General features: G+C 39.9%; 1 protein-coding gene across 2 annotated transcripts in view; it reads left to right on the forward strand.

The window, feature by feature from the left end:
• NADK1 (NAD kinase 1) overlaps nucleotides 1-26,914 on the forward strand; it is an 89,335-nt gene that overhangs the window by 12,342 nt on the left and 50,079 nt on the right. Inside the window, exons 3-7 of one of the 2 annotated variants that reach the window (XM_077394183.1) lie at nucleotides 3,923-4,039; nucleotides 10,498-10,697; nucleotides 15,478-15,591; nucleotides 15,732-15,826; nucleotides 18,006-18,112. In XM_077394183.1, the coding sequence (XP_077250298.1) occupies nucleotides 3,923-4,039; nucleotides 10,498-10,697; nucleotides 15,478-15,591; nucleotides 15,732-15,826; nucleotides 18,006-18,112 (633 nt within the window). The remainder of the gene's footprint in view (nucleotides 1-3,922; nucleotides 4,040-10,497; nucleotides 10,698-15,477; nucleotides 15,592-15,731; nucleotides 15,827-18,005; nucleotides 18,113-26,914) is intronic. The other variant, XM_077394184.1, reaches the window with a different exon arrangement.

The following is a 26,914-nucleotide window of genomic DNA, read 5'->3' on the forward strand; positions in this document are numbered from 1 at the left end:
GGTGTTCATCTTGTGGCTTAATTTGTTTATTTTACTTTTCCGTTTAATTTGTGCACGATCGAGTTGTTTTGCCCGGCGGATTTTCTCAACAAGTGGTATCAGAGCCGTGGTCGGAGCGATCATCGAGGCCAGGCGGAATGATCGTGGCTGTTGTGGTTGGATCGCCGCTAGTGTGATCTTTAGGAGTACAAAGATTGTCCAAGAAAGAATCTTGTTCGAGGTGGAGCGCTACACCGTGAAGTGCGGAGTAATATGAGATGGTGGTAAAATCAAGTTCTACTCAGTTCAACATCGACAGATTTGACGGAAAGGGTGGTTTCACCCTAAGGACATCCTAATTCAATAGGGCTTGGCTAAGGCGTTGAAGGGAAAGGATGGGAAGTCGGAGAAGATGACGGGTGCCGAGTGGGAAGGCATAGAGTCGAAGGCGATCATTCGACAATGTCTGGCAGATAGCGTTATGTTTAACGTTATGGAAGAAGAAGATGCGCCTAAATTATGGGAGAAGTTGGAAAAGCTTTACAAGTCAAAAAGCTTGGCCGACCGGTTGCGTCTGAAGTGGCAATTGTACGGGCAGAAGATCCAGGAAGGCGGGGATCTTCTTGAACACATTACAGTATTCAACGGGCTTGTGGATCAACTCCACAAAGTTGACGAAAAGTTGAAGGACGAAGACAATGCCGTTTTACTTCTTACTTCGCTTCCTGATTCGTACGACAACTCGGTGACGACTTTATTGTATGGTAAGGATACAATAAAGTTGGAGGAAGTCACGGCGTCACTCTTATCGAATGAGATGAGAAAGAAATCTGTTCTTGGTGGAAGTGAAGAGCACGGGTTGGTTATTCATGGTGGGAATCAAAGAGGAATGTCGTCTGACCGGGGACCTGGAAAAGGGAGGTCAAGATCCAGGGTCGGCGGAAAAGGCATTCAATGTTACCATTGCAAGGAATATGGCCACATTAAATGGGATTGTCCGAAGCGAGCTGACTAGGCAGACAATGGTTCTATGAATACTGTGGTGGCGGTAATGGATGAACAAAGTGAAGAGTTTGGAGATGTTCTCACAGTCTCTACAGATAATCACACTTCTCCTCATGATGAGTGGATTTTGATTCAGGGTATTCTGTTTATGTGTGCTCCAGGAGGGAGTATTTTGATACGTTCCAAGAGACAAGGGGGTGGGGTGTAGTGTCCTTGGGTGATGAGTCTAATTGTGACGTCGCAGGAGTTGGAACGGTAAGGATCAAAATGTTTGATGGAGTGGTCCGTACTTTGGGTGGGGTGGCATATGTCCCAAAGCTACGGAAGAATCTAGTATCTATTGGCCGGTTAGACACAGGGGTTGCAGGCTTTCATCTGCAGGTGGAGCCATGAAAATCGCACGCGGCTGTATGGTTCTGATGAAAGGAGAAGAGTGGGGTGGATTATATCGTCTGGTCAGGGACACGATGACTAGTGTTCCTAAGATCTCGATGGCTAGTTTGAAACAGGGTAATTATGTGCGCACATGTAAGGTCTCTTTCACAGTTGGTGCAGAGACATGTTTCCAAGTTGCAGACAATTGTGAGAGGGTGACAGTACCTGCGCTAGGGAGGATGGATCGAGATCCCTCTCCAAGGTTGACTAGGTGAGTCAACAGGTTGGCAGCTACACATGTGCATTCGCGGTGTTGATCGAATTGGAAGGTGTCAAAACCAAGGTGATTCGAGGGTGTGTTGCTGGTTCTTCAGAAGGCAAATGGCGGTTTGCGGTGATAGCGGATTGGTGGCGATATCAATGGAAAATCTTCAAGTGGCTTGGAAATAAGCCAAGGTGGAGATTGTTGGGAAAGTTGCCTTATTTCCCAAGGCGCATGTAAGGTCTCTTTCACAGTTGGTGCAGAGACAGGTTTCCAGGTTGCAGACAATTGTGAGAGGGTGACAGTACCTGCGCTGGGGAGGATTGATCGAGATCCTTCTCCAAGGTTGACTAGGTGAGTCAACGGGTTGGCAGCTACACATGTGCATTGGCCGTGTTGATCGAATCGGGAGGTGTCAGAACCAAGGTGATTCGATGGTGTGTAGCTGGTTCTTCAGAAGGCCAATGGCGGTTTGCGGTGATAGCGGACCGGTGGCGATATCAACGAAAAATCTTCAAGTGGCTTGGAAATAAGCCAAGGTGGAGATTTTTGGGAAAATTGCTTTATTTCTTAAGGCACATGTGGGAAAGCAAGAAGGCAAAATGGGAAAGTATCTTATTTCCCTTGTTTTGTTCCTTTTTGGTTGATATGCCAAACTTGCAAGTGTTATTACTTTTAGGGTTCTTAGAAAACCTAAGTATAAAAGTGAAGACGTGAGTGTCTCTTGTGTGGCTAGAGAAAGAGAGTGAAAAAGAGAGAAAGAGAGTGAAAAAGAGAAAGAGAAGAGAGAGAAAAAGAAGAGAGTGGACTTTTCTTCTTGGGTTTTTCTCTTGGGGTTTTCTTCTCTTGGGGTTTTCTATTAGGCTTTCTCTTGTACGGTCTTGGTTTGAGAAGCAAGGAAAGGGTTGCGGGTTTGTGGGTTTGTGATTAATCCATTGTAATCCTTGTATTTTGTTTTTCTCATAGTGGAAGATCGTGTTTCTCGCCCGTGGAGTAGGCTTGGCCAAACCACGTAAAATCTTGGTGTTCATCTTGTGGCTTGATTTGTTTATTTTACTTTTCCGTTTAATTTGTGCATGATCTGATTGTTTTGCCTGTCGGATTTTCTCAACACCTTCCAAGTAGGCCAACTATACATGGAAACTCAATTCAATTCGAACAAGTTGATTGAAAAATTATAATATTGCTATTGTTTTCCAATGAGCACACAAAAAGAAAGATTTTTTTTTTGAATGGTTTGCTCAGAATAACGATGTAAACCCTACCAATTCTCATTCTTTCTTAATTTGTGTTCAATTCAACATTAATATTATACATTCTTTTTTGTATTACTGTCTTTTGCAGTTATTTGGGTGCAAGCAATCTGCTAGGAAGTAGGAACAACCTAAACTAAAACTTGCTAGATAATTTCAGTCACACAGCCTACAATTGAATTGTGCAAAATAGAACTAGAGATAGGAAATACGGCTGAATTCAGGCCAAAGAACAAGAAATTTCCAGAGCTTCAAAATAAAGTATTTGTTATTCACTAACTTGTCCAAAGGTCCACCTGTGAAAAACCTACATATGCATTAGCCCAACACCTAGAAAAGCCCTAGTAGACCTAAGTGTTAGCAGAGGATCAATTTCATCCCTTAAAATCAACTTAAATTGTAATTAAACAACCAAAAATAAAATAGAATGACAATTACATGTTGTCCCAGCATAATCGACTTCCATATCTCTATTTATAAATATTTTTGAAGCTGCTAAAATCTTAAAATTAACTTTCTAATTTTTCCGAAACATAATTAAAAATAGAAAGATATATGAGCTATGTGTTAATTCAAGTAGGAACCTGATGTATAAGGGGGAAAAAAATTCACAGAAAGGACTATTATACCTCCAAACAAAGATTTTATACTTGCCTACAAAAAATTTATATATTACTATGCACATTAAACATCATTAGATGGTAACAGAAATAAAGATTTGAGAAAGTTCTCTTCTTTGACATGAAAATTGGGAAAAGGTGGTGGATTTGGTAGCTGTGATAGACTGAGCTTTTGTGTTTCTGAGTTTTGGTACGCTATTCTTTGGGAAGTTTTCGGGAAGTTCCAATGTTTTACTTTTACTGTTGTTATTACAGTTACTAAGCTTTTGACATTGCAAACGGAATTAAAAATTACCCTTTATCAATTTTTACATTCCCAATTTGGTGATATGGTATATTTATCTTTTCTTAGTTTGTGTGTTCTAAACTGTAGCTGGAAACCTGTTTTGACATTTGATTTAATGGTTCCTTCTTTCTCTAATTGTTAGCTGTCGCAAAGGCATTGAGACGAGTAGCAGAAGGGAAGGCATCTGCTCAAGCAGAGGCAGCTGAATGGAAGCGTAAATATGAACTAGAGAGGGCACACAATCTTCGTAAGTATAAAGGTTAGCTAATGGTTTAAAGAAATGGATTCCTGAATAACATTACTAATTTTTATAGGCACCACAATATTTAAATAATATTTATGTTTTTATTAAAATAATATTTATGTGCTTGAGTTTGTGCTAGCTTTCTGAACTTCATTTATTTTTCTTAGAAAATGAGGGAGAATTTTATCAGATGCTTAAATAAATTAGTGGACAGCACGTCAGTGTAGACTGGGGTGGCAAACGTCACAAAGATGCCTCATATGCTAACATGTCTCTCCAAGCATCTTAAAATAACCGGGAAATGTGTCTATGCATAATCTTATCTGCCTATCTGTCTATATGTGTATGTATAATGCGTCTATGTACAATCGTATCTGCCTAATTTGCGATTATTATTTTACTGGAGTTAAACGTTTCTACATCGTATATGCAATTAAATGTGTGTGACATATATTGTAGTCTACCATCCAATATTAATAACAATTAAAATCAAGTCCTACTCTCACCCATCTATAATTGAATGTAAAATTAAAAACGATAACAATGTTGTCTTGTAATTCAAAATACTCACACTACTAAAAGTAAAATAAAAATTCCTCAATTCTGATAAGCCAAAAGTTCCAAAACTCCCGCCACAGGCCTCCACGAGAGTCAATTCTCAGTATCTGAAATTTTGTTAACCACATATGACCGAAAGCCTAGAAAGTAATAAAGCAAACTGCAATTAAGCAGGCCAAGAAATGAAAGTAAGCAAATGACTGTAAAACTGATATTTCAAAGTTTGATACCATTCACACTTCTGAAAAGAGATTCTATATTCAAGGGGGACTTTTTCCGAAGACGGCAAAGGTCAAAATTCGAAGGTTTTAGTACACAGGTCGATCGATCAATAATTCCAATGGTCACATGCACAAGTCACAAATCAATAGCTTTAGGAGAATGGAAACTAAGTTCACATAGTCACAATCTGACGGAGTTCAAAGAGGATCATTCACGGATCACATATCGAATATCGAAATTTACACAATTACAAGTTGATGGGATTCAAAATGAGTCATTTCACATTCCCATTCCGAAGGGTTCAAAGAGGGTCACATATCTCATTCATAATCTGAATAATTCAAAGAGTCTCAAATCGCATTATCGAGCTGAAGGATTCAAAGAGAGTCACATATCACATTCTCGAGCTGAAGGATTCAAAGAGAGCCACATATCACATTCATATGTCAATAATTTTATGAGAATAAAGACCAAGTCCACAGTTCACTTAGGGTCACAAGGTCCTGCAGAACTCTGAGGTTCACATAGACACACTGCATTAGTAGCCAGTAGCCAGTAGCCAGTGGCTCCACATAATTCTTGTCGACAAGGCCAACATTTATCCCCCATTGGCACGTTCACATAAATAGTCTCATCTCCATTTCAAAGTTCTGAAGTTCACATGTTGAAAAGTATAGAAGGATATGAACAATGATGGAGGTGTCAAATGCACTTGCCAATACATTCACAAACAGAATTTCTCAATCAGATGAGGTAATTCAATAGAGTGTGAAATCACAGGGGTCACAATATCCATAGGTATACAATATGTGAAGATATTAAATTAAAAAACGTTACTGAATTCAATCGGGATCACATGATACGATAGTCAAGTAGATCACAAAACAGAAACTCATCTCGCAGGTTCAATGCTGATACAAATAAAGTACAAGTGAAGGAAACCAAGTAATGCAATATTACTTACCTAAGAAATGCAAACTCCAAATTTCTTCGAAATTCAGACCCAATCACCTGGCATCAATAAATCATTCAAATAATCCATCAATAAATCATTCAAATAATCGTAAGAGTAGCTAAAATTAGTATACAGGGTATCGTAGAGGCACGAAGCACTCATTTGTGGCCGATTAGGAAGAATACGACATACTTTCCGGGGCTTTCCAGGGGTCCCACATACTAATATACAATTAATATAATTTGGAAGGGCTCAAATATATTTGAAACTATTTTATTTGAAAAGTACGTGCCTTAAGCTTTCCGGAATTTGAATTGCATATCTTATTTGATTCTTGCTGGAATTGTGCGTGGTTGGGCTTGTTGGAAAGATCGCGACATGAGGTTTCCAAAGAGCCCAATATTCGCACCCACAATCTTGCCGGAGATCTGCCGAAAAAATTAAAGGACAAAACCCCTTTTTTTAAAACCCTACTCAAATTAGAACTGAAGGAAATCAATATCAAATCACGTTTCTTACCTTGGATTTGTTTCTTGGTGTTTGGAATGATTCCCGGTGATCGGATCTCCCACGACCAACAACTTTTCCTTCTCTTTTCCCTCTTTCTTTCTTCTCTTTTCCCTCTTTCTTCTCTTTCTCTGGACGAAAATATGGAGTTTTATGACTACAATGTAAAATTGTTTTACATTGTGGTATCACTATAATTTCTCCAGAACTCTCTCTCTCTCTCTCTCTCTCTCTCACTTTAACGAATTTGAGAGGGAAATAAAATCTCTCCAATCCCATAAATCCTCCAAGTATATCTTGAATCAATAATAAATTTGTTAAATTTCCAACCCAAAACGTCAAACCCAAAACATTTTGGAGTACTTTCTATTTTAGAAACACTAAAAGGCAATCCCTCTCATATAGGAACTCTTCTCCCATTGGATAATATTCAAAGGGGAAAATTTATTTCCACCCTATTCAATCTTGCAAAACCGTACAACATCAACTTTAAAAAATTTATTATTATTTATTTATTTTCATTACCTTTAAATCTTCCCAATGTTAGAGGGAAACTTCCTAAAACAAGGCCCACCCATCCAAACTTCCTAAAACCGTTTGGATGAGGATCTCCTCCTACAAATGTTTAGATGGAGATCTCCTAAAATTCCTCCATCTCACAATTCGTTTTACCCAAAGCCATATCGATATTCAATAGAAAATGCTAATTTGGAGGAAATTTCTCAAAGCTTAAATCCATCCTCTAGATACTCTTTTTTCCATTGGTTGAATTTCAAAAGAAAGAATATCCAATTTAGGCTAATAAACCTCTGGAGCCATTTTAATAACAACAGCCCTTCCAAGTTTTCTAAACAAAACTCAAAATCAGTTTTGATGATGGCACACCATACAAGTTTTAATTAAATACTTGTTTTCATTTTTGATATAGACACCCCTTTCACAAATTCTCATGGTGGGGCCAGGTATTACATTATGGTTGAATGAAAAGTGAAGCCATCACATAAGCAAAAAAGGCCACTCATAATGGTTTAACAACAATGAATACCTAGTGACATGTGTTGTCACATATGCCTGATAGTTCAGTACATAACAGATTTCACATGTAATTCATATAGTTCATTACATAACAGATTTCACATGTAATTCATATAAATATTTATATATAATAGTACAACACATTGCATATGTAATTCTTATAAATATGATTATGTACTATGTATTGTTATAATATATCTCTAATGCTTTTTTGGTTTCGATATGCATTTTGGTTTCAGTATGAGTTTCAGCGGGGATGGAAACGGAAACATTCGGTCATTTCTGGTCGTTTCATATCGATTTCATTGGAAATTTAAAACTATGCACTGTCATTTCCCTCTTATCTTTCGCCAATGCCCCATCAAGCATCAAACAACTAATCCCATTTATCTTTCTCAGGTACGGCTTGCCGAGCTTGGTTCCCAAACGACATTATAGCACTACCAGTAACGGCAATTGAGCCAAATAGTACCGAAATTGCTAAGCAACTATTTCCTGACAACTTCATCGATTGTGTAGAAGGCGTACAAAGCCTAGAGGGAACAACCGTGTTGGCCCATTTATGGGAAAAGTAGTGTTTTATCTCCTTTTAACCAAAGTGCTCTTTATTTTGCCTCCAACATGTCCTTCATTCTCAGATTGATCTTATATACTCTTTTGATTTCCACTTTTCTTTTCCTCTCCGTCGTTAATTCTATTTTCTTCCTTCATATCTGTTTCTTCCTAAGTTGTTGATTCCGTTTAGTTCGCTGCTTTATTTTGGTCAGTGGAACGGAATGTTTCAGTGTTTTGGCTGGTTTGACGTTTTGTTCCGGAAAAAACGCTACGAACGGAGAAATTTTTTTAATAGTTAGAAATTTATAAAAATCTCAAAAATACAAAATTGCTAGAACAATATAGGTGGTAGAAGTGAAAAAAGAGGGCTTATATGGGTTTTTTATATAAGGTTTTTTCTTGTCCGGGGAGGAAAAAGGACGGAAAATAGCTTTCAAATGGCTATACAATGGTCAAAATGACTAAAAAAATAAGAGGAATAGTTAAAAGTAGAAATATAGCTGTTACAGGGCATTTCTCTAATTTTTTTTAAAAAAAAAGTGTTTCGGCCGAAATAGGGTCCTGTTTCAACCGGAGCATACCGGAATGCACTGAAACTGACCGGAATGACCGAAATGGAATGAAATCCTAGACGAAACGGTACATGGGTGATTCTGTTATGTTTTTCGGGTCAACGAAACGTTTCGGTCATTCCATCCGAAACGGAACGGAATCAACATCTTAGGTTTCTTCTAACCCCTTCAGTAAGTTATCTTTTTCAGCCGACCAGGCCCAAAATTGTCCTTTCTTCCACACATTAGTTTTCTTCAATTCCTTCCACCATTCCTCCAATTTCTTGTTACATCCTAAATACTTTGACCTCATGGTCATCTTCATCCTCAATTTAGGGATTAGGATTATGAAAAAACCTCAGATGTGGCTTTTGGTGGGGGTGGGGGGTATGGATTTTATTCCTGTAGCATCACATTTTGGTTGGTTTCAGAAAAAAATTGAAAAACCCTTTTCCGGTTGGATTTTCCAATTTTTTTGTAATTCCAAATGGATTTTTTTTGGGAAATCTGATTCCGATTCCTTTGTAGACTGTATTTTCCTGCAAATTCTGTCTGGAACGAAACACATTGACAATGAAGTACTGACTCTGAACCACATAATTGATGAATGATCAGTTGTTGTTGTAGGCAATGCTCTCTAGCTATTTTTTATATATTTTTCTTTAGTCACACGACACAAAAAATCTGTCCAAGCGAGCCATTATTGTATATTCCTATTTATTAGACTAAGTGAATCTTGCTTCTCCCACATTCGATTAACTCATTCTATTTTGTAAAACCAAACCATCGAATTTCCACATACTTGCCGTATGCTTCTTTGGCTATTTTTCTCGTGTAAATCTTATGGTATTCAAGTCCCCTCGAATGCACCTCTGTAGATTCCCTATTCCTTCATCTGTCCATTTCTTTCCAAAGATCCCTTCTATTCATATTTTTATACAGTACAATTTTAAGACCATTTGAAGGTGTCTTCCACTAAATAATCTTCAATAACAATGTATAACAGTCATACTTTAATCTAGTGTCTTCGACAGCCGCATTCCCCCCTCTTGCTAGAATAACACCTAATTGCAGACCTTTTTGAAAAATCTTCCAGCTTAGATTCTTGTAGAAGAATAATCTCAGGCTTTGAGAAGAATAATCTCAGGCTTTGTTTTTGCAATTAACTCCTTTACAACACTTTTCTTCTCCGCTGCTCCCAACCAGCTTACATTCCATGATATTATTGTAATTGACACCATTTGTACCCTTGTCACTCCCTCCCCCCAATCTTTATATTCCCCTTATCATAGTTTATTGATGAACTCAAGCTCTACATTCTCTTTCTCAACCCTTTTTTCTTTCCAGATCCCAGATCTCCCCCCTTTTTTCATCTTTCTTCCCTCCCTTCCTTAGAAAAAACTTTGTTTGCTTCCTCTACCTTCTCATCAGTAGCATCCAAAACGAGAATACTATTTATGTGAATTAAATTTGGAGAAAATTCTTCACTTTTGCATGAATGTGATTGTTGAAACAAGGATAAAAAAAGGATTGAATTGCTTTAATAATGCCAAACATTGAAAATAAATCTCGAATTTGAGTTATTTAGACAATAATTCATGCACTCAAGTGTCTTGCATAGATCTTTTATGTGAGCTTTTCTATGTGCATCTTTCACACCTCTTCCTTTGTGAGCTTTTTTACATAAGGGTGCAACTTGGGTCGGGTTGAAGCCGAAAAGAAGTTGGGTTGGGTATCTTTCGGGTCAGGTCCGGATTGAGTTTTACTAACCTGGGTAGAGCTTGGGTTCGGGTTCGGGTTGAGGGCTTGGGCAACCCGACCCGAGTGAAACCCAACATTTTTTTATCATTTTGTTTTAGTTTTTAGTTTGTTCATTTAAATTTTAAAAAACCTGGGTTGGGGGGTTGGAACTCGGGTCAGGTTGGGTTCGGGTTGAGTAAATGGTTCCTCGGGTTGGGTCGGGTTTGCCTCAACCCGACCCAACCCGACCTGAGTTGCACTCCTATTTCTACGTGCACTCAATTCTTTTTGTTATCTGTGGATAATGATGGGATCTTGTTAACAAAGAGATACGATGGCTTGTATTGCAGAGCTGTTGCATGAAGGTGATTATCCTGACTCCAAAGTTGAATGTTTAAAGATGTTATCCAATAAATCTGTGCTAGATGACGCAAATAGTGAGAAAAATGAGAGGTGTTGTGGCAAGCATGGAATTTGTTCGCATGAGGTTCTTCGGGATAAAGCAACAAATTCTGATTCCAAAGTGGTTGGCTGTTCGGGTATGGGAAAGGTAAGCATTTTGTCATATCTGTGGCCCTTCCTCTTTATGTTTACTATTCTATTGTAATTACTTTTTGTAGCCCAAGTGCTATTTCCTCTATTTGCTAGTTGTTTGTTTAATCACTTAAATCAATCTGAACAATGGCGTTTCACTTATATAAAATCATCTCTATATGTTCCTTGTTTTATTTGTTGTATACATTTTCATATTATGCCATGATCCACATAGACTAGCAATTTTTTCGATGATAAAAGCATTTTTTAGGTCTTTCAATGTTCTACAAATGGGACGATGGGTGCATATTTTTTCATGTGAAGCCTTGATGTTAAAGAGTATTCTATTCTTTCTTTCATGTAGATGTCACTGACTAGTATAAGGTATGTAAACTGTGTTAAGTGTCTTTGTTGTAACTGGGTTGTCAAAGAAGATGTTAAAGTATAAAAGATTAAATAACGCCTTCTCCAACAGCTTAAGCTTTTGGAGTTCATGGTCGTTTGACATGGTATTAGAGCAAAAGGTCCTGAGATCAAATCTCCTTGAGAGTAAAAATCCACATGCAATGGCCAACCCAAAAGTGGGGCCACATGTGCCAAGTGTAGGCCAACCCAAAAAAAAGAGGGGCCACGCGTGAAGAGGAAGGGGGGAAGGTGGGGGTGTTAAACTATAAAAGATTAAATAATGGCTTCTCCAACAGCTAAAGCTTTTGGAGTTACTTGTCATTTCACAGAAGAGAATACCACCATAGGGAAAAACGTCTGCTTCCACATTGGGATCTCGAAAGATACCGGTATTCTAGAGATTTGAGACAGATGGCCGAGTGGTCAAACACCAACCATTATTTTAGGATCCACTCCCATCATTGGTGACATATGATATCAAGAGATAATAGGTCTTCATCAACCATTACCTGTGCTGTCTAAGAATAAAGAAAGTCTTTATATGTGTATCAAGAGATAATAGGTCGTCATCAAACCTTACCTGGTGCTGTCTAAGAAAGAAAGTCTGTATGTGTTACTGTAATCAAGAAATACACTAGGGGTTCTCCGAACATAGAGAAATAAAATTTCATATAACGGTGATACTTTCTCTTCTAGGTTATTCCATTGATTTTTTTTTTTTTTGGCGAGAGGGGGGGGGGGGGGGTCTGATGTTGATTGTGATTTAGATCTAAATAAACATTATCTTCCAGTCTTAATCATCATCAACAATTATTTTTGACCAAGGCGCCGCAGTTTTTGTAGAGGACGTAAAGGCATTTCAAAACAACAATAGTTGGCAATGGGTTGTAATAGAGTGCTTCAGATTACTCTTTATGCTATGAAGAAAGACATGCATCACTATCTTTTTTATCTACACACAGATGATATTATTATTTTAGGAGATGATATGGAAGGAATTGATGACCTGAAATCATTCCTTCAGTCTACCTTCAAGATGGACTTAGAACCATTAACATATTTTCTGGGCATAGAGGGATTACGATCTGATCGGGGTATCTTGGTTAGCCAGACTAAATAGGCCAAAACTTTTGCTATCTCTTGCACCCCTTACAGATGATAATACTTGATATACCTCTAGGTCATGTGAAATGCAGGTAGTCTAATGGTTCATGTATCGAGGATCCCACAACATCTCAATGACTCGTGGGGAGTCTGATCTACTTGATGATGCCGAGACCAAATATTTCTTATGCTGTCCAGCTTGTGAGGCAGTTTCTTTAATCTCCTTATGCATCACATCTTGCATCAGTAAATATTTACACGGGATGATTGGCAGAGGTCTCTCTCCATCGTCAACATCATTGGATTTGGCTACATATGTAGATGCTGATTGAGTAGGGTGTCTGGCACTTGGTGCTCTACTTTGGGATGGTGCATGTCTCTTGGAGTATTTTTCTTGATTTGTAAGTCAAATTGGGTAGGGTTCCTTGATTTTCTTGAATTCAAGAAATGAGATGGGGTCTCTGAGTCATCTTCTAACGTAGAGTATTAGTCTGTGTTTTCATCCTCTAGTATGGTCATGTGGATTTAGGATCTCCTTTTAGATTATTGCATAATTGCTTTTCCATCCATCCCAGTTTATGATCCAGGAGCTAGGGCTAATGAGAAGACAGGTAGAGGAACTACCTAGCTGGGCAAAACCCGCACTAAGAGGGTGACTGCTCAAGCGTAATCGCTGAAACTCCTCATAGTCTGCTCGAGAGAGATAGAAACCATCAGAAGGAGTTGCGGGGCTGACGATGGAAGCAAACGTCGATGCATCAGGGGGCAGGAACAAAAAGATGTGTCGAGTGGCCTGAACGAGGCTCCGGAGGAGGACAAAGCTCGGGATTTAGAGCATAGCAAGTGTCAACATGATGACCGTCTCTCCGACAATGAGTGCAATAGGGTTGGGGACGCCCACCAGAGCCACACTCTCCACCAAAATTGTGGCCACATCCGCGAGTGCCACGTCCCCGACCACGGCCAAAGGTACCGCCACTGTGGATAGAACGATCAAAAGGCTCATAAGTAGCAAAGCAGAGCCATCACTAGAAACATGCTAAGTAGAATCACCGGCTAGGCACTGCTAGGTGCGCGAGTATACCTCCATGAGAGAGGGCAGGAGCCGAAGATCTGCCGGCGGAGATGCAGAAAGTCAGGGTCTAATCCCTCTACGAAGTGAATAGCTCGAAGCTGGTCGCTATGTGTTAGACATGAGGGGCATAAAAACGTCAAGCTGCTGACTGAGGGAGACAAACTGGCTGTAATATGCAGAGAGAGAGAGAGAGAGAGAGAGAGAGAGAGAGAGAGAGAGAGAGAGAGAGGTGTCACTACGCCGGATGTGCATCCACTGTGAATAGGAGGTACATATGCGGGAGAGGATTTCAACCCCAGAATAGAGGATAGCTGTGTGGTTCCAGACCTGCTTGGATGTCGGAAGGCACATTATTGTGCGAGCAATATGAGGGGCCATGCTCTACCACAATAGGGTGTGACTCAGAGCATCATCCTGCTGCCATCTCTCATAATTGGATCAGTGGAGGGAGGATCTCGACGAATGAAACTGACCTTACGCCTAGCGAGGAGGTAGATCTCCACGACCATCTTCCAATTTAGGTAATTGGAACCGTCTAGCTTAACTGTAGTCATCGGTGAGAACAAACCCTCCATCGATGGAGAATGGGTATATTAAGGAGCCGAAGGTGATCGAGTGTCACAGACCTCAGGAGTCGGGCCCAGAGAGGGATCCTCAATAATGGGAGGATCCATGGAGATAAGGTGAGAAAAAGACTCTCAATCACAATAAGGACGAGAGAAATAGGAGGAAAGAACCACTAGGCGAGCCCAAAGACGAAACCGTATCCCCAAAGAAGACTTGCTGTAAGAAGAGACATAATAGGGCTCCCAAGAGGGTACCATCAAGAGGAATGGAGCCGCGGGAGGACTAAGGGAGACAAAAGAAAAGAAATTTAGGTCATTTGGGAGAGGGGTATGGACTAGGGTTTAAGGAAGGAGAGAGATGATGGGGATTTAGAAGGGATTTGAAGGGGTGTTAAGGAGAAATGGAAGGGAGAGGGGTCGGACAGATTTGCAGGGAGGGGAGGGGTGGGAGGGAGGGGAGGAGTGGGAGCACTGCTGGATGTTAGGTGGGGGGTGTGGGGTTTTGCCGGAAGAGGGAAGAGGGTGACGGAGGTGAGGCCGGGGGCGTGGGGTCTTGCCGGAAGAGGGAAAGGGGCTGCCGGGGGTGAGGTGGGGGCGCAGGGGGTTGCCGTTAGGGGAAAGGTGGCTGCGGAAGTGGGGAGGTGAGGGGGGGGGACACGGGGGGTGAAAAAGAGAGGTGGGAGGGGACGCGGGTGTCTCGGGAGGCATGCAGGTGGGCTAGGAGAAGGATAAGAAGAAGAAGAAGAAGGAGAAGAAGAAGGAGGAGGAGAAGAAGAGGGTGGTCCCTAGGGCACCACAACCCTATGGCTCTGATACCATGTTGTAGGGAAGAGAGAGGAGAAGAGAATAGAAGAAAAGAGTAAGTTAGGGTGTTCAGCCCCTCACTTATGTATTTATATAAAAGAGAAGAGTACATGGACAAAAGTACCATTAGGCACATATACACCTTCTAACAATAGTACAAGTGGTAAAGACAATATTAAATAATAAAACAATTGACATTGAACAAAAATGCGTCCACATGCCCACGTTAAGTCTGCCACCTCTAGCAGTACATTTAAAAGTGTCGATATGTGTGGATAGGCATGTCGTGTCAGTCACGACACGTGTGCCAACAATAAATTTGAAGTGTTGGCTAAATCATAGAAATCTTCATATCTAACGTTTTCGGCAATTTCTTTTATATGTACTCCTATAACGTTGTGTTAGATATTATGGTGATCTTAAATCAATTTTGTAGGATTTGTAGATGCATGTGTTGGACATTCACATTTTCACCTTTTGGATAGTGTTTCAAAATTAGTAATTAGTATCTTAAATATAGTAGGGGACTGTTATTGGCGCAACCATGTTTTGATAATGGGGCGAACTCGCATTGTTTTACATATTTTAACCAGCTGTAAAAGGCTCTTACAATTCCCAAAAAGCTCTTAGCTGCCAATCACAGAAGTGTAAAGCAAATTGAGTGATCCCGTTATCAAAACATGGCCATGCTGATATTAGTAGCCTATTATTATTATCATTATTACTATTACTTTCATTTTATTATTATTATTTTTTTACGAAAATTTAAATGCAAATTTCATAATAGCTTGCAAGAAATCGCTGGTTCAGTCTCTCAGTTTGATCAATTTTTTTTGAGGCAGGCATCTTTCAAACTCTCATGGGGTTGTAATGGCGAAAAAAGTGGCCAGCACAAGCATGATATTGTCTCTTTTGAAAGAGGCAACATTACAACTGCAGAGCGCAGCAGTAAGCAGGTAATACTACTTAATGACAGCATGGAGCTTTGGTTCTCTTTACAACTTACATGATATCATTTTTAACACCCTAAAGTTATTGTTTCTTGTTTGTGAATTTTTTGCACTCCAGTTAATGTGGGAAGGATTGTTATTTTCAGATTTCATTGCGATGGGAATCACACCCACAGACTGTACTTATTTTGACCAAGCCAAATTCAATTTCTGTTCGTGTCTTATGTGCAGAAATGGTCAGGTATGCTTGTTAAAGTAGGCACACTTACCACATTTTGCATTTCCCACAGCTTGACTCTGATTTGTTTTCATGCTAAGGATAGGTTCTGGCAGAGGTTTACATAATAATAATCATTTAAAGCTTCCGATTTTAACTTTTTTAAGGCACTTCCTACTTCATAGCTGTACTAAGCATATACCGTTTCTGTTATTTTAACTATTCAACATGACAATTCAATGCAAATATGTGAATAACAGTGGTCTTGTGGTTTGTTAACAATGGTAATCATGACGAATAAATATAATGCTGCTATGATGGTAAACTCAATTCTCGAGCACTAAGTGACAGGAGTCATAGGACAAGTTCCTGTAAAGGTTTATTTTTTATTTTGAACTTTGTCACACTGTTATCATTTACCCCTGCGCCCTGATATAATTGTACATATAACTTGGGGCATTTTTTTTTTTTGAATGGTAACTTGGGGCATTCTTTTTGTATCAAATTTAGTAATTAGTGATATATTATTTCAATACTATTTAAATAAGTTTGTGAGAGAATCCTTTAGAATTTGTCATGGTGTCAGAGCACGGGATGTGTAAAAGTTACCATGTATCTTCCTCAAATATCCATCTCTCTCTCTCTCTCTCTCTCTCTCTCTATCTATATATATATATATATATATATATATATATATATATATATATATATATATATATATATATATATATATATATCTCATCATGCGTTTTGGATTAAGTCAGTTTCCCTATTCTCTCTCTTCAATCACCCCTTCTCCCTCTCTAACTCTGGGGAAGCATGTATCCCTCCCTCTACCTTTTCAACATTTGTCGCATATCAATGTTCCGAGTTACTCAGTGGCATTATTGCTCTTGCCATCTAGTGGTTTCAAGTTACCAGCCTACAGATCACACTATGCCTTTTTTTTATACAGGAGACTGTTGAAAATGTCTACTTCTTGTATATATACCAAATATGTATTTAATTTATGTAAATCTGCCGAAAATCGTAACAGACCCACTTTTTAGAAGGACAAGAGAAAGCAAAGAGGGTACCTACTTGTATATGGTTGAAAATTTTCCGAGAGACGCTCAACGAGACCAAAAACAAGTTGTACACGAGATTTCTTCTTCCCTTTCTTCCTCTTTTCCCTTCTTTTCTATTTCTTTTTTTCTATTTTTGGTTCTCCTCCACTCTCTCTCTCTCTCTCTCTCTCTCAGTTCACGATTTGGGCGTTAATGGGTGGAGTTCACGCTACTTTTTATTTTATTTTTCCTTGCTTTCTATTTGGTAATTAATGTGAGTCACAAAAGGGATATGGTAAGTTGCCAAAATCTTAGAACTTCTTGATCCTATCTATAAAACAAGGTTGCTATTAAATAGGGATTTAAATTTCAAACAAAACTAAGTGGGCCCACCAAAAAGAGGTGCGCATGACTCAAATTTTGAGTTGTGCGCAAGATCTCCCCCATTAGTGGAGATCGTATATCCTCCCCCTAATTTATCTGGTTTTGATTGTTTCTTTAAATATCTAGATATTTTTAGTAAGTTTCAATTCACACCTTTTATTAAATACAAGGCAACCATATATGTGTGTGTGTGTGTGTGTCTATAATGATGAGGGTGGGCCCACACTGCACGTTTTCTCATGAGAGGGAAAACGTGGATATCTCCACTAAATAAGATATTTTCCCTTTATTTAATAATAATTTTTCAATGATTTATCTTTCTGCGGAAAACTTAATCCCCAAGCTACTAGAGTAATTAATTAGATTAAACAAGGGCCATTGATTCTTAGACCGATTGATCTAAGTTAATGAAGGACGAATAAGAGATGCAAATTCGGGATCAAGAATTGATCTAAAGTGGATCGATGATCTCGATCATCGAATTACGATCCAATGGTCTAAAATTTATAATTCCCACCAATGAATGAAGGGATAAAAAAAGGGTGGTCGTTACACTTCGGCTCCATTTGCCACTCCCTCTTCTTATTGATTCTGGTAACTATGTTTGGACTGTGCCTGCAAATTCAAGGCAATTTGTATGTTTTTGTTGTAAAGGTTGGAATGCATAGGAAATGTAGAAGTACTTTCAGACAAGTCCAGCTCAAATTGGATTTTCTTGTTTTCTGTAAATGTTAATGGAGACTAATTTCTTTTTTATACTTGTATTTCCACAGATGGTTGATAGACCATAAGAAAATAGATGTTTTTGTCGAACCCAGAGTCAGAACTGAACTTCTAACTGAAAGTTCTTATTTCAACTTTGTACAAACTTGGGAAGATGGTGAGCACTAAAATTTTTATTTTATTCTTGTCATACCATTATTTCCTTGGGCAATGTTGTTGTATTTTATTGAATCTTTATTTCTGTGTACACCTAACTTTATTTCTTGTTTTCTTTATGCAAAATTGCAAACTAATTGTGTATGCTCTACTATATGTTTCTCTTAATGTTGCGTATCTTCTTTTGTTCTTTTTTTTTTAAATTTTTGTGCTGGTGTCTTTCTTTGAAAAGTAGTGGCATAATATTCTTCTTATTTCATTCTTGGTAACGTCTGTTGGATAAGATTTGTATGCAGGAAATCATTCCTTACAACTGGAAATAATTATGTCTATCGAATTATTAAAAATGTGGTAGAACTGAAATAGTTATTCTGAAAATCAAAATATAGTGCATTGCTGTCATGTCTGTCTCAGTGCTCATTTATCGCGCTATAGGATACATTAATAACAAAGAATACCTGTTTAGAGCCCTAACCTTTGAGGAATGGGCCCATCACACTGTGCAGGGGTGTGGCAGGCAAATTTCCTCTTACACTTAAAAACAGTTTTTCTGTGCAAAAAGTTTTCATTCAGTGTGGTGTTGGGTATCAGACCTTTCATGTTAGCAATTACAATATGTAGTGGGTGCTCCTGTTTCTCGCCATGTGGGGCATATAGAAAAAAAGAGCGACAAAGTCTTGTGGGTTGAGGTAGGGTCATAACTGAATTGTGGAACAAGCCAAAGTGTTCATATTCCTTTGGGCATTAGTGAGGAGGGAATTCTGGGTATTGATGGTAAAACTACGAACAAGATCATCACGTCTTTAACTTTAACGATCATCACGTCTTTAACTTTAACTGAAGTTCAAGAGAAAATCCATGGTTGTCTTGAACTTTTGCTGTCTATGAAATGACAGATTAGACGTTATATGGGCATATTAGGGTTCCATTGGGGCTAAAGATTCAGTTGAAGTGGATGCAAGAACCATTTGCAAAAAGATCTCCCCAAGTTGGGAACGATTATGGAATGGGTTCTCTATGAAGTCATCCAACTCAGAAACTTCTTCATGATTTAGGTTCTCCAGTTGTGCCAAACGTTCGTTTGATAAAAAAAACTCAGATTGCCTCCTCATCTTCTCCATCTCATCTCTTTTGTCAGGTGTAGGATCAATTGATGTTGGTGCTGCCCGGTATCCCCTTTGTCTAGGAGGCATGGCCACAAAGTCACGAACTAAATAAAAAACCTAATTGAACTTGCTCTGATACCATCCTGGTGTTGGCTATTGGAGAGATGCTTGATCTTGAATTCTATCAATCAGATCTCTAAACACTTAAATTTGAATGTTGTATAATAAATAAATGAAATTAAACAAAGGCGATGAGATGGGTCTTGTTCAACGGTCGTGGAGTAATTATGAAAATGGTGATGCACCAAATTATAAACCCCAATGCCCTATGTTAAATTTCACATTGAAGATGAAGAAGATGAAGAAGAAAATGAGAAGGGAAAAGTTAGTTACTTTATTAAGTACACAATGGTGTATTTATATACACAAAGATGTGGACCCCACCTATGGTGGGTGGTCAGCCATTGTAGACTTTGAGTGGGGTTGTTAGCCACCACTCTTGACTTTGGTAGTCACCAAGGATGACCAGCCACCATTGTTGACTACTAACAACTAAAGTGCCCTGTGGGATCAGCGCCTATATCAGCATGACATCCTCGTACCCGTAGATAGGGGTGTGTGCACAGTATTCAACACTCCCCCTCAACCTGGAGTATTTATATCTTACATTCCCAGCTTGCTACGCAAATCGTTCAATGTAGCTCTACTCAGAGGTTTAGTAAACATGTCCGCTATTTGATCATTTGACCTCGTAAACACGGTGCTAATCTCGCCGTTTTGAGTTTGATGACGGATGAAGTGCCAGTCCACGTCTATATGTTTTGTCCTCTCGTGAAAGACTGGATTCATGGCTATATGAATGGCAGACTTGTTGTCACAGTGAAGTGACGTTGGTGACGAATAGGGCAGTCCAAGCTCCGACATGAACGACCTCAACCAGATAAGCTCACAACCTGTATATGCCATGGCTCTGTACTCAGCTTCTGCACTCGACCCTTATACAACTTCCTGTTTCTTACTTTTCCAAGATACTAAGTTCCCTCCAATAAAGGTACAATAGCCATTTGTAGATCTTCTGTCGGTCTGCAGAAGATCCTGCCCAATCTGCATCTGAATGTCCCTCAATCCTCATGTGCTTATGTTTTCTGAAGATAAGTTCTTTACCAGGAGCTTTCTTCAGATATTCCACTATCTGGATAATTGCTGACCAATGTGATGTCCGTGGTGTACTCATATACTGACTAACTACACCAACTGCGTAAGCGATATCCGGACGAGTGACAGTGAGATAGGTCAACCTCCCAACTAACCGTTGGTATTTGCCTAGGTCCTTTAGTAGCTCCCTTGATCAAGTGAAAGTTTGACATTTGGGTCCATGGGAATCTCTGCAGGGTTTGCTCCTAGAAGACCGGTCTCTTCCAATATATCTAGAGCATACTTCCTCTGTGATAGAGATAGTCCTCTTCGTGAATATGCTACCTCTATTCCTAAGAAGTATCTTAGGTGACCAAGATCTTTAGTACAGAATTCTTTATGAAGAAATACTTTTAACCTCTGTATACCTGCACTATCACTGCCCGTAATAACAATATCATCAACACAGACGATAAGGAAGATCATACCATCTTTGACTTGGGAGCTAAAACACTGAATGATCTACAACACACTGTTTCATTCCAAACCGTATTACAACCTCACTGAATCTTCCAAACCAAACACGAGGTGACTGCTTAAGGCCGTATATCGCCTTCCGCAACTTGCATACTGCACTCTTCTTCTCCCCCTAAGCAAGGAGGTTGCTCCATGTATACCTCCTCCTCCAAGTCACCATGTAGGAAGGCATTCTTGACATCCAACTGATAAAGAGGACATGTCATGTTAACCGCTAATGAAATGAACACGTGGATGGATTGAATCCTAGCCACTAGAGAAAAAGTCTGTGTAATCAATACCATATGTCTGTGTATAACCTTTTGCAACCAGCCGAACCTTCAACCTTTCGACTGTGCCATCTGGTACATATTTCACTATGAATACCCACTTACAACCAACCACCTGAGCCCCTTGTGGAAGAGGGACAAACTGCCATGTTCGATTCTCCTTCATAGCCCCCATCTCTGCCTCCATGGCTGTTCGCCAACCTGAATCAGCCAAAGCCTCGACATTAGAGTGAGGGATAGAAATAGACGATAAAGAGGATACGAAAGCACTGTAAGAGGATGATAAGCGAACATAGGAGACCACATCCAAGACAAGATGATGTGTCGTACGAGATCGGGTACGGGTCGCAATAGGAGCATCAACAGGAGGATCAATAGGAGCATCACTTACCTCAGAGTGTGTGGATGGACCATCGAGCTGGGAGGGGACTGGGAGGCATGAGATAGTATTTGGACACGCAGTCTGCTGGCAATGGCGAGAATAAACCTGCAGTGGTTGGGGTGTTGGGACGGGTGATGAAATAGGAACAATAATAGGCAATGGCATGGCAGGCCCAGGTGTAGGAACCTGGGTCGGAGAAGGATAAGCAAAATAGGGCGTATCCTCAAAGAATGAGACATCTGCACAGACATAGGTACGACGAAGCTGAGGATTGTAACATTTGTAGCCCTTTTGGGCGCGAGAGTAACCAAGAAATACACACTTGACCGCTCTAGGATCCCATTTAGACCTGAGGCGAGGTTCTGAACAAAGCACATGCAACCAAATACTCGAGGAGGTAATGAAAACGGATTCCCTTAAGGATGTAAAACCGAGAAAGGTGATCATTTGTCGAGAACCGACGAGGGAAGTCGATTCGCCAGAAAACAAGAAGTGAGCATGGCTTCAGCCCAATACGTTTTGGGAACATGCATCTGATAAAGAAGAGTTCTAGCAATGTCTACCTTTATGGGCAAGCTGCTCCCGACCGAATCGACGGGAGCAAGCAAGATCACGGGAGTGAGAGGAGATGGTCGTTTAGGCATTCCTATTACTATATTTGTAGCCTTCATTAGCAGATTTATTTTCAGTGGTTTCCCTGATCAAACTAGAGGTTACCAAGGAACCATGCATAGCACTAAATAGGGAGCCGCCGAATACACCAGCTACTCCTTACATGTGAAATGGATGCATAAGGATGCAATGTCTACAAGGTATCTGATTTTCCTCTAGGCAACACCATTATGTTGAGAGGTGTGGGCACAAGACGACTAATGAATAATGCCACGCCTAGAGAGAAACTTCTGAAAACCATGGGATATAGAAAAATATTCACGGGCATTATCAGTGCGTAAATATTTGAGGGAATATGAGTACTGATTAGAGATGTTAGCATAAAAGGAACAAAATGTGTAAAAATTTCAGAACGATCTTTTATTATATAGAGCGAAGTCATTTTGGAATAATCATCCACAAAAATAATAAAGTACCAACCACCAAATATAGATGGAGTCCGACAAGGACCCCACACATCAGAATGTACTAGCACAAAAGGACTGAGAACACGACTGACTGAATGAGACTTGTAGGAAACAAAATGGTGTTTTCCATACTGACAGGACTCACAATGAAACTGACTAACTCGACTAGACACAACTGAAGAATGCTTCATGCGATCAACTGATGGGTGACCAAGGCGGCAGTGCCCCATGAAAGAATCTGTTGAAGTACTCAGTGCCGTAGGTGAAACATCGCCATCAAGGTAATAGAGCCCATTTGTCTTATGACCCGAACCAATCCTCCTGCCAGTCACAAGGTCCTGAAAAGAACAATAAGACGGAAAAGATGTTACTGAACAGTTAAGGCGACGGGTAAGTTGACTAACAAAAAGAAGGTTACAATGGAAGCTAGGTACACATAACACAGATGATAGAGATAACTGAGAACTAGTAGAGATATCCTCTGTACCAGAAATGGAGCACTTTGCCCCATTGGCCAAAGTAACTAATTTAGAAGGATGGATAAGCTTAAAAGAACTGAGGATGCTATTGTTACCAGTCATATGATGGGTGGCTCCAGAACCAATGAGCCATGAACTGGTGTGGCTGAGGGAGCAGGATGGGGTGCTACCTTCTGTCGCAAGAGTGGCAGCTGGCTGTTTCCCTTTCTCTTGAAGGCGAAGAAGGAACTCACACTCAGTGTGCGAGACTAACAGTGTACCGGACGGAGTAGTGGAGGCGGTTGTGGGAGTCTCAGACACATAATGCGCAGCTCGAGTAGGGCACAACTCGGGATGTAGATAATAACAGAAATCAATAGTGTGACCCTTCATATCACAATGAGAGCAGTAATGGGCGCCACGACCACCGATGCTACGTCCTCCCCTTGAATCTCGGCCAGAACCACGACCCTGGCCTCTGTGACCACGACCATGATCACGGCTTCGTGTGCCTCGACTATATCCAGATTGAACAGCTAGGGCAGACTGCTCACCAACAGTGTCAACAGGAATATCGACATGCAATGCTCGCTGAACCCGAGAGAACACTTCAACCAACTCTGGTAATGTGCCCAGGCCTAAGATCTATTGACGAATAGGTAAAAACTCACAGCTCTGGCCATCCAAAAAATGAGTAACTCAAAGCTCATTCCTTTGTCATGCTAATATTGTCAGATCGGTGGATGGAGGATGATAGATATCTAGCTGCTCACAAAGGCCAACAAAATCGGAGTAGTATTCAGAATCTGACTTCTCGCCTCGTTTCACACCGAAGAAATTATTGTAAACGTCACAAATCCTAGTGAGATTGTTAGTCCCAGAATAAAGAGTCTCGGCACGCAACCATACGTCATGAGAGGTATCCAGGAATAACATGTGACTAGCAATCTTGGGATCCATACTCTGACATAGAAGAGATTGGAGTGGGGCATCCTCATGACTCCACTTGTCATAACCGTCATCCTTCGGATTAGGGGGATCCAACGTAATGAACTTCAACTTGCCTTGCCTTGCCTTTGGAGGTAAAGTTGAATAGATCGACTTCGCACCATCAAGCTTGATGGATGTCATAGACGTTACAGGGAACGGACCAGATATAGCAGAAGATGTAGAAGGCAGGGCCATAGCTATCTCTAAAGTGAATCACAATATGCTGAATCTGCGAGGAAGCGCACACACACAACCACAACTACGAATAATAATCAACACATAACCATCAATCCACAGAAACAACAAACTACTCACGGAAAACGCAATCACTGATTAGCAGACAACTACGATAAAGTCACCAACAACACAAGCATCGACAACCACTGCCATAGATAAGTAAGACAAGATAACTCTAATATTTGAAAAAAGACAAAAAACAATCATCTGGAACCATCCACTACATGAAAAAAAAGTTCGAAAATAAGGATTTAGATCATGAGAGAAAGGATAAAATAAAGGTTTTAGGGCTGATTTGTTCGAACTTAAAGGGATTAGGGTTAGGGTTAGGGAAGATTGGAGAAAGTGGTTCTTGCTCTTATTGATCTGAAGAAAGCTCTGATACCATGTTAAGTTTCATTCTAAAGATGAAGAAGAAAATGAGAAGGGAAATTTTTTGTTACTATATTAAGTACACAATCGTGTGGACCCCAACTATGGTAGATGGGCAGCCATTGTAGACTTTGAGTGGGGTTGTTAGACACCACTCTTGACTTTGTTAGCCACCAAGGATGACCAGCCACCATTGTTGACTACTAACAACTAAAGTGCCCTGTGACATTATCACCTATATCAGCATGACATCCTCGTACCCCTAGATAGGGGTGTATGTATACTCCAGATGCAAACTCCCTCAAATCTTAATAGGGTAGGTGGGTGTTCGAACCTTCCCTCCTTCCACCTTACCCTCCTCCCCTTGTTGTCCCTCTTCATAGCCCTATAGTAGTTTGACTAAGCTATGTGAGGTGAAAAGTTAATAAGAAAAATATCTGTAAGCCCAATGGTTCCCACCTTGGCATTCCCTTCTTGTTTTGATGATTCCATACACAAGTGATTTTGTATCACTAATGTGTTTTTGGTTGTCTAAGTTGTAGATCTCATTAGTGTGCAATCAAGGAAGCTTGGATCAAGGCATTGAATCTAACTTGGAGTGATTTTGGTGTGCCACAAAGCTAGGAGATCGAAGAAGCATGGTGGACTTGAAGTCTTGAAGATAAAGTGAAGATCAAGTAGTGTTCAAGTCAAAATTAGATTGTAATTGTCCATTCTTATTTGATGTTGTTTGAGGCACTAAACATAGATAAACTAAGTGGGACAAGACCTAGAGAACACACCCATAGATTGAAGATCATTTAGCTTGAGATGTGCAAAATTGGCAGGGCTAGCCGACTCAACCCCTCCAGCCGACTATCGATAGGATATGTTCGAAAAACAGAATGTGGCCCAGGTTTGGGCCAGTCGACTGGACCCCCCAGTCGACTATAGCGGCTAGTATAAATTTTTTATATAAAGCCACCAGACCCTTTGGCTAGCCAACTGATCGAGCCCATTCGACTGCCACGGTCAAAAAAATCTATCCGTTGGAGTTGTAACGGCTAGTTTTGGGAACTTCGCTGGAATTACCGTTTTGCCCCTAAAACGGCTAGTTTTGGGTTTACAATATATATATGTGTTTCCCCTTCATTCCAAATGACCTAAGACACTCTAAGAATTATTTGGAACATCTTAAGGAGTGATTAAACCTTGATTAGTGCCTCACATATCTTGACCAAAGAATTGGGCATAGGCTTGATTTGTACATCTTTCCCACATTGTAACCCTCTTTGAAGGATTTGTTTTCTTCATTTGAGAGCATTGTATTTGGCGAGTGTGTTGGAGACGCAATAGTCGTCTCCACAGGGCGAGTGTGAAGAGATGAGTGTAGCCATCTAAAGAGCAAGTGTTGGAGACACGTAGCTTTCTCTGGGTTGGCGAGTCTTGCGAGGCGGAGCCACACCTTTGTAATTGGGTTGATTCCCCTCCATTAAGGGTCCGTTCACTTGTTTTCTTGGGAAAGGAAAGGAAAAGAAAGGAAAGGAATCTGACGTGGCAAAAAGGAAAGGAAAGGAAAGGAAAAGAAATTGTGCTGGAAAAGGAATCCTGCGGCTGTTCACTTGCGCAGGAAAACCTAAGAAATCCATAGAAAAAGTTTCTTGCGCCTGTTCACAGCATAAATAAAGAGGCATATAAATGTACACCTAGATTGGCAAAATCTCCATATAAATCCCAGGAAATAAATCTCAGAACATAGATCCATGAATATTGCTTATAAAAAAAATAAACCAGATCTCAAACCCTAATGTAAGAAAAAAAAACTAAAATAAACCCAACATCAGTAGCAGATTCGATAGACCTAGCTTGGCAAAATCTCCATACAAATCCCAGGAAATAAATCTCAGAACATAGATCCATGAATGTTACTTATAAAAATAAAATAAAACTAGATCTCAAACCCTATTGTAAGAAAAAAAAAACTACAAAAAACCCAACAAAGTGACCTAAAATCCAAATATCAGTAGCAGAAGAGAGCTAAAACCCAAATATCAGCAGCATATTCTTCACTATTTTGCAAATAGCAGAATGGGAGATAAAATGGTGATAAAAAACAGAGCCATAAAAATCTGACCCAGAAGATCTAAGATTATTTCTCGGAAACCCATTTATGAAACCCATATCTCAAACCATTTCTGCAAACCCATTTCTCAAACCCTTTTCTGCAAACCCATTTCCGAAGATGGAGACCCGTTTCTTA

The sequence above is a fragment of the Tasmannia lanceolata genome, unplaced genomic scaffold (assembly GCF_043159265.1).
Source record: "Tasmannia lanceolata isolate RefF3 unplaced genomic scaffold, GAP_Taslan_0.1 ptg000013l, whole genome shotgun sequence".
Taxonomy (NCBI): domain Eukaryota; kingdom Viridiplantae; phylum Streptophyta; class Magnoliopsida; order Canellales; family Winteraceae; genus Tasmannia; species Tasmannia lanceolata.